At 50.8% G+C, this 14,929-nt stretch overlaps 1 protein-coding gene across 1 annotated transcript in view; it reads left to right on the top strand.

Annotated features, from left to right (window-relative positions):
* GPI (glucose-6-phosphate isomerase) overlaps nucleotides 1-14,929 on the top strand; it is a 52,527-nt gene that overhangs the window by 36,292 nt on the left and 1,306 nt on the right. The window contains 5 exon segments of the mRNA NM_001133512.1: nucleotides 9,191-9,251; nucleotides 9,672-9,715; nucleotides 9,858-10,010; nucleotides 12,238-12,367; nucleotides 12,517-12,593. Of these exon segments, the coding sequence (NP_001126984.1) occupies nucleotides 9,191-9,251; nucleotides 9,672-9,715; nucleotides 9,858-10,010; nucleotides 12,238-12,367; nucleotides 12,517-12,593 (465 nt within the window).

The following is a 14,929-nucleotide window of genomic DNA, read 5'->3' on the forward strand; positions in this document are numbered from 1 at the left end:
GTATGGGGATCTGAGTCTGTCAATGTCTGAGGAGGTAGGATGTGGTACAAGTGTGAAGATCTGGGTCTCTCTATGTCTGACCAGGTAGGATCTGGTACAAGTATGAGGATCTGGGCCTGTCCATATCTGAGGACGTAGGATCTGGCATGAATATGAGGATCTGGGTCTGTCCATGTCTGAGGAGGTAGGATCTCACACAGATATAAGGATCTGGATCTTTCAATATCTGAGAAGGTAGGATCTGGCCGTGGTATGAGGATCTGAGTCTGTCAATATCTGAGAAGGTAGGAATCTAGTACAGGTATGAGTATCAGGGTCTCTCCATGTCTGAGAAGGTAGGAATCTGTAATAGGCATGAAGATCTGGGTCTGTCAATGTGTGAAGAGATAAGATCTGGCCCTGGTATGAGGATCTGTGTCTCCCCATGTCTGAGGAGGTAGGATCTGGCATGAGTATGAGGATCTGGGTCTGTCCATGTCTGCAGAGGTAGGATCTGGGATGAGTATGAGGATCTGAGTCTGACCATGTCTGAGAAGGTAGGATGTGGCCCTGGCATGAGGATCTGAGTCTTTCAATATCTGAGGAGGTAGGAATCTAGTACAGGCATGAGTATCTGGGTCTCTCCACGTCTGAGAACATAGGAATCTGTTGTAGGCATGAAGATCTGGTTCTGTCAATGTGTGAAGAGGTAAGATCTGGCCCTGGTATGAGGATTGGGATCTTTCAATATCTGAGGAGGTAGGAATCTGGCTCTCGTATGAGGATGTGGGTCTCTCCATCTCTGAGGGGGTTGAATCTGGTACAGGTATGAGGATCTGAGTCTGTCATTGTCTGAGGAGGTAGGATCTGACCCTGGTAAGAGTATCTGGGTCTGTCCATGTCTGAGAAGGTAGGATCTGGCCCATTAGGATTATGAGGATCTGAGTCTGTCAGTATCTTAGGCGGTAGGATCCGGGTGCAGGTATAAGGATCTGGATCTGTCAGTGTCTTAGGAGGTAAGATGTGGCCCTGGTATGAGGATCTGAGTCTGTCCATGTCTGAGGAGGTAGGGTCTGGTAGAGATGTGAAGATCTGGGTCTCTCCATGTCTCAGGAAGTAGGATCTGGTACAGGTATGAGGATCTAGGTGTGTTCATGTCTGAGGAGGTAGGATTTGGTGTATGTATTAGGATCTGGGTCTGTCCATGTCTGAGGAGGTAGGATCTGGCACAGATATAAGGATCTAGGTCTTTTAATGTCTGAGAAGGTAGGATCTGTCCCTCATTTGAGGATCTAGGTCTTTCAATATCTGAGGAGGTAGGAATCTGGTACAGGTATGATGATCTGGGTCTCTCAAGTCTGAGGGGGTAGGACCTTGCCCTGGTATACAGATCTGGGTCCTTTCATTTCTGAGGAGGTAAGAATCTGTTACAGGCATGAGGATCTGGGTCTGTGAATGTCAGAGGAGGTAGGACCTGGCCCTGGTATGCAGAACTGGGTCTCTTCATGTCTGTGGAGGTAGGATCTGGGTCTTTTCATGTCTGCGGAGGTAGGATCTGGCATAACTATATCTGGCACAGATATAAGGATCTGGGTCTTTCAATGTCTGACAAGGTAGGATCTGGCCTTGGTATGAGGATCTGAGTTTGTCAGTATCTGAGGACGTACGAATCTAGTACAGGTATGAGGATCTGGGTCCGAGGGGGTAGGATATGGTACAAGTGTGAGGATCTAGGTCTGTCTATGTCTGAGGAGATAGGAATCTGGTACAGGTTGGAGGATCTGGTTCTGTCAGTGTCTGAGGAGGTAGGATCTGCCCCTGGTATGAGACTTATGAGGATTTGGGTCTGTCAGTATCTGAGGAGATGGGATCTAGCTGCGGGTACAGGTATGAGGATCTGGGTCTATCAGGGTCTGAGGAAGTAGGATCTGGCCCCCGTATGAGGCTCTGGGTTGTCCATGTCTGAGAAGGTAGGATCTGGCCCTGATAGGAGGATTATGAGGATCTGAGACTGTCAGTATCTGAGGAGGTAGGATCTGGGTGCGGGTATAAGGATCTGGATCTGTCAGTATCTGAGGAGGTAGGATCTGGCCTTGGTTTGAGGATCTGGGTCGTTCAATATCTGAGGAGGTACGAATCTGATACAGGTATGAAGATCTGGGTCTCTCCAAGTCTGGAGGTAGGATCTGGTACAAGTGTGAGGATCTGGGTCTGTTTATATCTGAGGAGGTAGGATCATGGTACAGGTTTGAGGATCTGGGTCTGTCAGTGTCTGAGCAGGTAGGATCTGGTACAGGTGTGACGATCTGGGTCTGTCCATGTCTGAGGAGTTAGGATCTGGAGCAGGCATAAGGATCTGGGTCTTTTTATGTCTGAGAAGGTAGGATCTGGCCCTGGTATGAGGATCTGAGTCTTTCAATATCTGAAGAGGTAGGAATCTAGTACAGGTATGAGGATCTGGGTCTCCCCATGTCTGAGGAGGGAAGAATCTGTTACAGACATGAGGATCTGGGTCTGTCAATGTGTGAAGGGGTACGATCTGGCCTGGTATGATGATCTGTGTCTCCCCGTGTCTGAGAAGGTAGGATCTGGATCTGTCCATGTCTGAGGAGGTAGGATCTGGCATGAGTATGAGGATCTGGGTCTGTCCACGTCTGCGGAGGTAGGATATGGAGCAGGTATAAGGATCTGGGTCTTTCAGTGTCTGAGAGGGTAGGATCTGGCCCTGGTATGAGGATCTGAGTCTGTCAATATCTGAGGAGGTAGGAATCTGGCCCTCGTGTGAGGACGTGGATCTCTCCATCTCTGAGGGGGTTGAATCTGGTACAGGTATGAGGATCTGGGTCTGTCAGTGTCTGAGGAGATAGGATCTTGCCCTGGTATGGGTATCTTGGTCTGTCCTTGTCTGAGAAGGTAGGATCTGACCCATTAGGATTATGAGGATCTGGGTCTGTCAGTATCTGAGGAGGTAGGATGTGGGTGCAGGTATAAGGATCTGGTACTGTCAGTATCTGAGGAGGTAGGATCTGGGTGCGGGTATAATGATCTGGATCTGTCATTGTCTGAGGAGGTAGGATCTGGCCCAGGTATGAGGATCTGAGTGTCCATGTCTGAGGAGGTAGGATGTGGTACTGGTGTGAAGATCTGGGTCTCTCCATGTCTCAGGAAGTAGGATCTGGTACAGGTATTGGGATCTGGGTCTGTCCATGTCTAAGGAGTTAGGAATCTGGTACAGATATAAGGATCTGGGTGTGTTCGTGTCTGAGGAGGTAGGATTTGCTGCATGGATTCGGATCTGGGTCTGTCCATGTCTGAGGAGGTCGTATCTGGCATGGATATCAGGATCTAGGTCTTTTAATGTCTGAGAAGGTAGGATCTGGCCCTTGTTTGAGGATCTCGGTCTTTGCATATCTGAGGAGGTAGGAATCTGGTACAGGTATGAGGATCTGGGTCTGTCAATGTCTGAGGAGGTAGGACCTGGCTGTGGTATACGGATCTGGGTCTCTTCATGTCTGAGGAGGTAGGAAACTGTTACAGGCATGAGGATCTGGGTCTGTCAATGTTTGAGGAGGTAGGACCTGGCCCTGGTATGCGGATCTGGGTCTCTTCATGTTTGAGAAGGTAGGATCTGGGTCTGTCTATGTCTGTGGAAGTAGGATCTGGTGCAGATATAAGGATCTGGGTCTTTCAATGTCTCAGAAGGTAGGATCTGGCCTTGGTACGAGGATCTGGGTCTGTCAATATCTGAGTAGGTACAAATCTAGTACAGGTATGAGGATCTGGGTCTCTCCATCTCTGAGGAAGTAGGATCTGGTACAGGTACGAGGATCTGGGTCTGTCTATGTCTGAGGAGGTAGGATCTGGTACAGGTGTGAAGATCTGGGTCTGTCTATATCTGAGGAGGTACGATCTGGCCCCGGTATGAGGATCTGGGTCTGTCCATGTCTGAGAAGGTAGGATCTGGCCCTGGTTATGAGGCTTATGAGGATTTGGGTCTGTCAGTATCTGAGGAGGCAGGATCTGGGTGTGGATACAGGTATGAGGATCTGGGTCTGTCATTGTCTAAGGAGGTAGGATCTGGCCCCAGTATGAGGATCGGGGTCTGTCCATGTCTGAGAAGGTAGGATCTGACTGTGATATGAGGATTACAAACATCTGGGTCTCTCAGTATCTGATGAGGTGGTATCTGGGTGCCAGTACAAGGATCTGGCAGTGAGTATCTGAGGAGGTAGGATCTGGCCCTGGTATGAGGATCTGAGTCTGTAAATGTCTGAGGAGGTGGGATCTGGTACAGGTGTGAGGATCTGGGTCTGTTCATGTCTGAGGAGGTAGGATTTGGTACACATATTAGTTTCTTGGTCTGCCCACATCTGAGGAGGTAGGACCTGGCCCTGGTATGAGGATCTGGGTCTCTTCATGTCTGTGGAGGTAGGATCTGGGTCTGTCCATGTCTGAGGAGGCAGGATCTGGCATGAGTATGAGGATCTGGCTCTGTCCATGTCTGGGGAAGTAGAATTTGGCGCAGATATAAGCATCTGGGTCTTTTAATGTCTGCGAAGGTAGGCTCTGGCCTTGGTATGAGGATCTGGGTCTGTCAATATCTGAGGAGGTATGAATCTAGTACAGGTATGAGGATCTGGGTCTCTCCATGTCTGAGAAGGTTGGCTGTGGTACAGGTATGAGGATCTGGGTCTGTCAGTGTCTGCGGAGGTAGGATTTGGTCCTGTTATGAGGATCTGGGTCTATCCATGTCTGAAATGGTAGGATCTGGCCCATTAGGATTTTGAGGATCTGGGTTTGTCAGTATCTGAAGAGGTAGTATCTGGGTGCGGGTATAAGGATCTGTATATGTCAGTATCTGAGGAGGTAGGATCTGGCTGTGGTATGAGGATCTGAGTCTGTCAATTTCTGAGGAGGTAGGATCTGGTACAGGTATGAGGATCTGGGTCTGTCCATGTCTGAGGAGGTAGTATCTGGCACAGATATAAGGATCTGGGTCTGTTCATGTCTCAGGAGGTAGGATGGCGCAGTTATAGGGATCTGGGTCTATCAATGTCTGAGAATGTAGGATCTGGCCCTAGTATGAGGATCTGGGTCTTTCAGTATCTGAGGAGGTAGGAATTTGGTACAGGTATGAAGATCTGGGTCTCTTCATAACTGAGGAGGTAGGAGTCTGTTATAGGCATGAGGATCTGGTTCTATCAATGTGAAAGGATGTAAGATCTCTCCCTGGTATGACGATCTGGGCCTGTCAGTGTTTGAGGAGGTAGGAATCTGGTACACATATGAGGATCTGCATCTGTCAATGTCTGAGGAGATAGGACCTGGCCCTGATATGAGGATCTGGGTCTCTCCATGTCTGAGGAGGTAGGATCTGGGTGTGCCCGTGTCTGAGGAGGTTGGATCTGGCATGAGTATGAGGATCTGGGTCTGTCCATGTCTGCAGCGGTAGGATCTGGAGCAGGTATAAGGATCTGGATCTTTCAATGTCTGAGAAGGTAGGATCTGGCCCTGGTATGAGGATCTGGGTCTTTCAGTATCTGAGGAGGTAGGAATCTGGTGCTAGTATGAGGATCTGGGTCTCTCCATGTTTGAGGAGGTTGGATCTGGTACAGATATGAGGATCTGGGTCTGTCAGTGTTTGAGGAGGTAGGATCTGGCCTTGGTATGAGGATCTGGGTCTGTTCATGTCTGAGGAAGGTAAGATCTGGCCCATTAAGATTATGAGGATCTGGGTCTGTCAGTATCTGAGGAGGTAGGATCTGGCTCTGGTATGAGGATCTGAGTCTGTCAGTGTCTCAGATAGGCAGGTAGGCTGTGGTACAGGTGTTAGGATATGAGTCTCTCCATGTATGAGTAAGTAGGAACTGGTAGAGGTGTGAGGATCTGGGTCTGTCCAGGTCTGAGGAGGTAGGATCTGGCTCAGATATAAGGATCTAGGTCTTTCAATGTCTAAGAAGATAGAATCTGGCCCTGGTTTGAGGATCTGGGTCTTTCAGTATCTGAGGAGGTACAAATCTAGTACAGGTATGTGGATCTGAGTCTCTTCATGTCTGAGGTGGTAGGAATCTGTTACCGGCATGAGGATCTGGGTCTCTCAATGTATGAAGAGATAAGACCTGGCCCTGGTATGCGGATCTGTGCCTCTCCATGTCTGAGGAGGTAGGGTCTGGGTCTGTCCATGTCTGCGGAGGTAGGATCTGGCAGGACTATGAGGATTTGGCTCTGTTCATGTCTGCAGAGGTAGGATCTGGCACAGATATAAGGATCTGGGTCTGTCAATATCTGAGGAGGTATGAATCTAGTACATGTGTGAGGATCTGGGTCCGTCAGTGTCTGAGGAGGTAGGATCTGGCCCTGGTATGAGGCTTATAAGGATGTAGGTCTGTCAGTGTCTGAGCAGGTAGGATCTGGCCCTGGTGTGAGGATCATGAAGAACTTGGTCTGTCAGTGTCTGAGGAGGTAGGATCTGGGTGTGGGTAGAAGGATCTGGGACTGCCAGTATCTGAGGAGGTAGGATCTGGCCCTTGCATGAGGATCTGTGTCTGTCAATGTCTGAGGAGGTAGGATGTGGTACAGGTGTTAGGATTTGGGTCTCTCCATGTCTGGAGGTAGGATCTGATACAGATGTGAGGATCTGGGTCTATCCATCTCTGAGGAGGTAGGATCTGGTACAGGTATAAGGATCTGGGTCTCTCCATGTGTGAGAAGGTAGGAATCTGCTACAGATACAAGGATCTGGGTCTGTTCATGTAGGATCATGTCTGAGGAGGTAGGATTTGATGCAGGTATTAGGATCTGGGTCTGTCCATGTCTGAGGAGGTAGGATCTGGCACAAATAGAAGGATCTGGGTCTATCAATGTCTGAGAAGTTAGGATCTGGCCCTGTATGATGATCTGGGTCTTTCAATATCTGAGGAGGTAGGAATCTAGTACAGGTATGAGGATCAGGGTCTCTCTATGTCTGTGGAGATAGGAATCTGTTACAGGCATGAGGATCTGGGTCTGTCAGTGTTGGAGGCTGTAGGAATCTGGTACACATATGATATATCTGCATCTTTCAATGTCTGAGGAGGTAGGACCTGGCTCTGGTATGATGTGGATCTCTCCATATCTGAGGAGGTAGGATCTGAGTCTGTCCGTGTCTGAGGAGGTAGGATCTGGCATGAGAATGAGGATCTGGGTCAGTTCATGTCTGCGGAGGTAGGATCTGGAGCAGGTATAAGGATCTGGGTCTGTTCATGTCTGAGAAGGTAGGATCTGGCCCATTAGGATTATGAGGATCTGGGTCTGTCAGTATCTGAAGAGGTAGTATCTGAGCATGGGTATAAGGATCTGGATCTGTCAATATCTGAGGAAGTAGGATCTGGCCCTGGTATGAGGATCTGAGTCTGTCAATGTCTTAGGAGGTAGGCTGTGGTACAGGTGAGAGGCTCTGGGTCTGTCCATGTCTGAGGAGGTAGGATCTGGCATAGATATAAGGATCTAGGTTTTTCAATGTCTGAGAAGGTAGGATCTGGCCCTGGTTTGAGGATGTGGGTCTTTCAATATCTGAGCAGGTAGGAATCTGGTACAAATATGAGGATCTGGGTCTGTCAGTGTCTGAGAAGGTAGGACCTGGCCCTGTTATGAGGATCTGGGTCTCTCCATGTCTGAGGAGGTAGGTTCTGGGTCTGTCCATATCTCAGGAGGGAGGATCTGGCATGAGTATGAGGATCTTGGTCTGTTCCTGTCTTAGGAGGGAGGATCTGGTGCACTTATAAGGATCTGGGTCTGTCAGTGTCAGAGAAGGTAGGATCTGGCCCTGGTATGAGGATCTGGATCTGTCAGTATCTGAGGATGTAGGGTCTGGCCCTGGTATGAGGATCTGGATCTGTCCATGTCTGAGGAGGCAGGATCTCGTACCATTATGAGGAGCTGGTTCTGTCAATATCTGAGGAGGTAGGAATCTGGTACAGGTTTGAGGATTTAGGTCTGTCTGTATCTCAGGAGGTACGACCTCGTACAGGCATGACTATTTGGGTATTGCAGTGTCTGAGGAGGTAGGATCTGGTGTAGGTGTGAGGATCTGGGTTTGTCCCCCCGCCCCCCCCCATGGCTGAAGAGGGAGGATCTGGTACAGGTGTGAGGATCTGTGTCTGTTCATGTCTGAGGAGGTTGGATCTGGCCCCGTTATGAGGATCTGAGTCTGTCAATATCTGAAGAGGTAGGAATCTGGTACAGGTATGAGGATCTGTGTGTGTGTCAGTGTCTGAGGAGTTAGGAATCTGGTACAGGTGTGAGGATCTTCATGTCTTTGTATCTGAGGAGGTAGTATCTGATACAGGTATTAGGATCTGGGTCTATGTCTGAGGAGGTAGCATCTGATACAGGTATGAAGACCTGAGTCTGTCAGTGTCTGAAGAGGTTGGATCTGGCCCTGGTATGAGGATCTGGGTCTGTCAGTATTTGAGGAGGTAGGATCTGGCCCTGGTAGGAGGGTCTGTGTCTTCTAGTGTCTGAAGAAGTAGGATCTGGCCCTGGTATGAGGATCTGGGTCTGTCAGTATCTGAGGAGGTAGGATCTCATACAGGTATGAGGATCTGGGTTTTTCAATGTCTGAGGAGGTAGGATCTGGCACAGGCGTGAGCATCTGGGCCTGACCATGTCTAAAGAGTTGAAGCTGTGTGCAGGTATGAGGCCTTGGGTCTGCCAGTGTCTGGGGAGGTGAGGCTGGGCATGGGTGTGAGACCCTGGGTCTGTCCATATCTGAGGAGGTAGGATCTGGTATGAGTATGAGGATCTGGGTGTGTCCGTGTCTGAGGAGGTGGGCCCTGGCACAGGTATGAGGCCCGGGGTCTGTCCGTGTCTGAGGAGGTGGGCCCTGGCACAGGTATGAGGCCCTGGGTGTGTCCGTGTCTGAGGAGGTGGGCCCTGGCACACGTATGAGGTCCTGGGTCTGCTGGTGTCTGCAGAGACAGGGCCCGACATCTCAGGGAAGACCACGGTAAGCTCTTTAGTTTGTCTTGTGGCTGTGGTCAGTCATGTGTGGTCTGCCCTGTTGGTCTTCCCATGTGTTGCCAGCACCTGCCTGCTGCCTTGCTTCCTGGAGGTGGGTTGGGCCAGGGCCCTCCGAGATGCCCCTGTGCAAGACCAGGGACAGGGTTTCTGGCAGGAGGTGGGGGGCGGGGTGTGCCGGCCCTCCCTCAGCACCTTGTCCTGTCTCTCCTAGTGGGTGGGAGGACGCTACTCGCTGTGGTCGGCCATCGGACTCTCCATTGCCCTGCACGTGGGTGAGTGTGTTTCTGTGTCTTGCAGCCCCTGTGGGAGACAGTGTTGCAGTCTAAGGTCGGGGTAGGGGGCTACGTGTCCCTGAACATCATGCTGTCCTCACAGGCTGCTGGCCTCTCTGCAGCTGGCTGGGATATTTATTTCATGTCCAGAAGGAAGGTCTGGGTTTTTTTGCCTGTGCAAGTTGGCCCCCGTCTTTGCCTCTCACAACTGCAGTCCTGTTTCTCTCTTATCCTAGGCAGAGTCAGATCCCTGCACTCAGGGCCACCTCTCACTGGAGGGGCTTTGTCTAGGCCCGAGTCCTCCCATGTCATATCTTCTGGCTTTCCATGCAGCCTTCCTTCATTGCAGAAGGAGCTGTGCCCACTGCCCACAGGACGCAGGGTGTGGCCACTTCTGTTGACTCTACTTTTGTGTCACAGGTTTTGACAACTTCGAGCAGCTTCTCTCGGGGGCTCACTGGATGGTGAGTGCTGAGGCTGGTTCTCTGCCAAGTGCTGGCCAGAGGCGTGTGTGTTGGTCCTGGTCCCCTGCTTTCTCCCCCACTGTCCTGTCCCTCCCCTCCCCGTGCAGCTGCTCAGCTCCCACTCACCCTGCTCCTGTTTCAGGACCAGCACTTCCGCACGACGCCGCTGGAGAAGAACGCCCCCGTCTTGCTGGCCCTGCTGGGTATCTGGTACATCAACTGCTTTGGGTGTGAGACACATGCCATGCTGCCCTATGACCAGTACCTGCACCGCTTTGCTGCGTACTTCCAGCAGGTACCAGCTGCCAAGCCAGGCCTTGGAGTCAGCAGGATTTGTAGGGGGTCTGGGAGGTCTAGGAACCTGGGTTTCAGCTCCTCCAGGAGCTCTTTGCCCCATTGCCCTTGGGCCTGGCCAAGGTCCATCTGTGCTCCTTGTCTCAGGATGAATCTTTGTAACTGAGGTTGGTTCCATTTGAGTGTCATCTGAGTTTGATCACCATGGGAGGGGCATGACCGGTGATCATGGTGCCCTGGCTAGGGAGGTCCTGGCTTGGCTCAGGGGATGTTTCTCAGCTGGGGTCACTTCTTTCTTGCACATCACTATGCATGCCTGCCATAGAGTCTGAGGATGTAGGATCTAGCCCTGGTATGAGGCCCTAGGTCTGTTAATATCTGGGGAGGAAGGATCTGGTACAGGTATGAGGATCTGGGTCTGTCCATGTCTGAGGAGGTGGGATTTGGCCATAGGGTGGGGCCGCAAGCTGGAATCCCTTATAGCCTGTACTGCCTTTATCCCTCCAGAAAAGCAAGTGTGTATCTAGTCTGTGGTAGCCTCTTTGGACTATATGGCCCTCTTCTCCCTTGGGATCTCCAGAGCCCCCGAGAGGCTTAGCAGGCCCTCTCCTAGTCACATTATGTCCCGGAAAGCTTTTCCACACCTGTCCCTGCTTTTTTTTTTTTGAACACATTCTCACTCTGTTTCGCAGGCAGGAGTGCAGTGGCGCGATCTTGGCTCATTGCAACCTCTGCTTCCTGAGTTCAAGCAGTTCCTGTGTCTCAGCCTCCCAAGTAGCTGGGATTGCAGGCATGCACCACCTCGCCTGGCTAATTTTTGTATTTTTAGTGGAGACGGGGTTTCCACTATATTGCCCAGGCTGGTTTCGAACTCCTGGCCTCAAGTGATCCACCTGCCTTGGCCTCCCAAAGTGCTGGGATTACAGGCATGAGCCACCATGCCCGACCCTATCCTTGCTTTTGTTTAGTACAAAGCCAGTCCCTGTCCAGCAGCTCTTGAGTTGCTTTGGGCAGGTACAGAAGGCTTCACCAGCACCTGGAAGCAAATCCTGTGACTGAAGGAGAGGCCAAGGTTCCCCAAATCCCAGCTGCCTTGGTGAGGGTTGCCATGACCAGGGCCCAGGTGGGTACCCAAAGCCTAGTGTTTAGTTGTGGTGACAGCCCTCAAAGGCTGTACTCTTAGCCAGGCATGGTGGTTGATTCCTGCAATCCCAGCACCTTGGGAGGCAGAGGCTAGGGGGGATTGCTTGAGCCCAGGAGTTCAAGACCAGCCTGGGCAACATAGTGAGGCCCGGTCTCTACAAAAAAACCCACAAAAACTAACAGTAGCCGGGCATAGTGGTGCGGCACCTATAGTCCCAGCTACTTGGGAGGCTGAGGCAAGAGGCTTGCTTGAGCCCAAGAGGTTGAGGCTTCAGTGAGCTATGATTCTACCACTGTACTCCAGCCTGGGTGACAGAGTGAGACTCTGTCTCTTCGGGAAAAAAAGAAGCTGTGCACTCTGGACCCCAGCCTGCTCTCCCTTAAGAAATGAGCTGATTTTGTGACCGATTTTGTCTTTAGGGAGGTCCTTGCCTGACCTCCAGACCCACCTTTTCCTGGGCATGAGTCCTTCCTGCACAGTGGCCTAAGCTGGAAAGGTTGGGAGGCTGTGTCCTCACTGGTGTGGGGAGGAAGGGGATCATGCCTGTGGACACGTGTGCAGGTCCACCTCATGGGGTCAGGGCAGGGTGGGTCTGCCGGGAGCATCTGGGCAGGACTTGGTCATGGTGCAGGAAGGAGCAGGATTTGGGTACAGTGTGTGAAGGATGAAGACTTGCAGGTAGAGGGTTGGGTTTTTTTTCTTTCTTTTCTTTTCCTTTTTTTGTTTTTTTTTTTTTTGAGATGGAGTTTTGCTCTTGTTGCCCAATCTGGAGTGCAGTAGCAAGATCTCGGCTCACCACAACCTCTGCCTCCCGGGTTCAAGCGATTCTCCTGCCTCAGCCTCCCAAGCAGCTGGGATTACAGGCATGCGCCATCACACCTGGCTAATTTTGTATTTTTAGTAGAGACAGGGTTTCTCCATGTTAGTCAGGCTGGTCTCAAACTTCCAACCTCAGGTGATCCGCCCGCTTTGGCCTCCCAAAGTGCTGGAATTACAGGCTTGAGCCACTGCATTCAGCCTCTTTCTTTTTTTTTTCAAATGTTCTTTCATTTTGCCAAGGACTGGGTTTCTGTTCCTTTTCCAGGGCGACATGGAGTCCAATGGGAAATACATCACCAAATCTGGCACCCGTGTGGACCACCAGACAGGCCCCATTGTGTGGGGGGAGCCAGGGACCAATGGCCAGCATGCTTTTTACCAGCTCATCCACCAAGGTAGGCCCCTGTGGCCTGGGAAGGGTGATGTTGGGGAGGGAAAGGATCTTCTAGAAGAGATATCTCACTTAGGTCAGTGCCCTCCTCTAGGCCATATGGCTAGCTCCCATGGGCTGGGGTCATGTGGGTGACCACAGTGCCCTTCACAGGCACCAAGATGATACCCTGTGACTTCCTCATCCCGGTCCAGACCCAGCACCCCATACGGAAGGGTTTGCATCACAAGGTAAGAGCCCCCATCTGGCCCCATCTGGAGGGTCTGGCTCACATTGCTCCCAGACCTCTGAAAACTTGGTGCATTGGTTGGCAATCACGTTAGTTTTCTATTCCTGCCGTAACAAATGATAACAAACATGGAGGCTTAAAACAACACTCTTCTTTTTGGGGGTAGGGAGCGGGGACAGAGTCTTGCTCTGTCGCCCAGGCTGGAGTGCAGTGGCACGATCTTGGCTCACTGCGACCTTCCCCTCCTGGCCTCAAGTGATTCTTATGCCTCAGCCTCTCAAGTAGCTGGGATTACAGGCACTCACCACCATGGCCAGCTAATTTTTGTAGTTTTGGTAGAGGGGGATTTCACTGTGTTGGCCAGGCTGGTCTTGAACTCATGACCTCAAGTGATCCACCTGCCTCGGCCTCCCTAAGTGCTGGGAATAGGCATGAGCCACCACGCCTGGCCTATCTGAAGAGTTTTTGAAGCTCAGATATCCAGCAGGCCCTGCTGTGTCTCTGCTTAGAGTCTTGCAGGCTGAAATCAAGGTGTCATCAGGACTGTGTTTCTTTCTGGAGACCTTAGGGGAAAGGCCTTTTCCATGCTTGTCAGGTGGTTGGCAGAATTCATTTCTCTATGGTTGTAGAACTGAAGTCCAGCTTCCTTGCTGTGGGCTGAAGGTCATTCTCAGATTCTCAAAGGTCACCTGCATTCTCTAGCTTGTGGGCCTTTTCACTGCAGAACCAGCAATGGCAGGTGAAATCCTTCTCTGAAGCTTTGATTCTGTCTTGCCACTTCTGTTGCATCTCTCCGACTGACTTGTTTACCTTCCTCTTCTACATTTTTCTTTTATTCCCTAAGTGACAGCATCGTGCTGTATTGTCTAGGCTGGACTTCAGTGGCACGATCACAGTTCACTGCATTCTCGACGTCCCAGGCTCAAGCAGTCTTCTTGCCTCGGCCCCTCAAATAGCTGAGACTTTCAGGCACACACCACCATGCCTGGCTAACTGTTAAACTTTTTGTAGAGACCGGGTTTCACTATGTTGCCTAGGCTGGTCTCCAACTCCTGGGCTCAAGTGATTCTCCTGCCTCGGCCTCCCAAAGTTTTGGGATTACAGGCATGAGCCACCGTGCCCGGCCCTCTTTTACTTTTAAGGGCCAGTGTGATTAGATTGGGGCTACTAGATAATCCAGGAAAATCTCCCCTTTTGTTTATTTTATTTTTTTATTTTAGAGATAGCATGTCACTCTGTTGCTGAGGCTGGAGTGCAGTGGCCCAATCATAGCTCACTACAGCCTTGAACTCCTGGGCTCAAGCAATCCTTTTATCTCAGCCTCCTGAGTAGCTGGGACCACAGATGTGCACCATGCCTGGCCATTTTTTTTTTTTAAAGAGACAGAGTCTTGCTCTGTTGCCGAGGCTGGGGTGCAGTGGCACAATCAGGCTCTCTGCAGCCTCACCCTCCTGGGCTCAAGCAATCCTCCTACCTCAGCTTCCTGAGTAGCTGGGAACAGGCACATGCCACCACACCCAGCTGATTTTTTTATTTTTATTTTTTGTCGAGATGGAGTCTCACTATGTTGCCCAAGCTTCCCTCGAACTCCTTCAGAGAATTTATCGTGCTTTGTCTTAGGTGTGCAGAGCAGCACAGGGTTACGGTAGCACAATCTTGGGAGTCAGTGAGCTGGATTGAATTCTGATTCTTCCTGTCTATAGTTCTGTGATCCAGCACTGTGGACTTGCGGAACCCAAGGCTCTACTACAACAGGGCGATGATGCCTTTCCTCCTTAGGATCTTAGTATTATTATTTTTTTTCTTTTTTTTTCGAGACACTGTTTCACTTTGTTGCCCCGGCTGGAGTGCAGTAGTGTGACCTTAGCTCACTGCAACCTCAGCCTCCTGGGTTCAAGTGATTCTCGTGCTTAAGCCTCCCGAGTAGCTGGAATTACAGTTGCATATCACCACGCCCAGCTACCTTCTTAGGATCTTAAAAGATACATGTTGGTAAAATTGTGAGCAGGACCTGTGGCAGTAGTGTGTAGTTCTTTTTTTTTTTTTGAGACGGAGTCTAGGTCTGTCGCCCAGGCTGGAGTGCAGTGGCATGATCTCGGCTCACTGCACCCTCTGCCTCCCAGGTTCAAGTGATTCTCCTGCCTCCAGCCTCCTGCCTGATTACAGGCATGCACCACCATGCCCAGCTAAATTTTTTTTGGTATTTTTAGTAGAGACGGGGTTTCACCATGTTGGTCAGGCTGGTCTCGAGCTCCTGACCTCGTGGTCCATCCGCCTCGGCCTCCCAAAGTGTCAGGATTACAGGCGTGAGCACTGCGCCTGGCCACTGGTGTGTAG

This window comes from Pongo abelii, chromosome 20 (assembly GCF_028885655.2).
Source record: "Pongo abelii isolate AG06213 chromosome 20, NHGRI_mPonAbe1-v2.0_pri, whole genome shotgun sequence".
NCBI classification, from domain to species: domain Eukaryota; kingdom Metazoa; phylum Chordata; class Mammalia; order Primates; family Hominidae; genus Pongo; species Pongo abelii.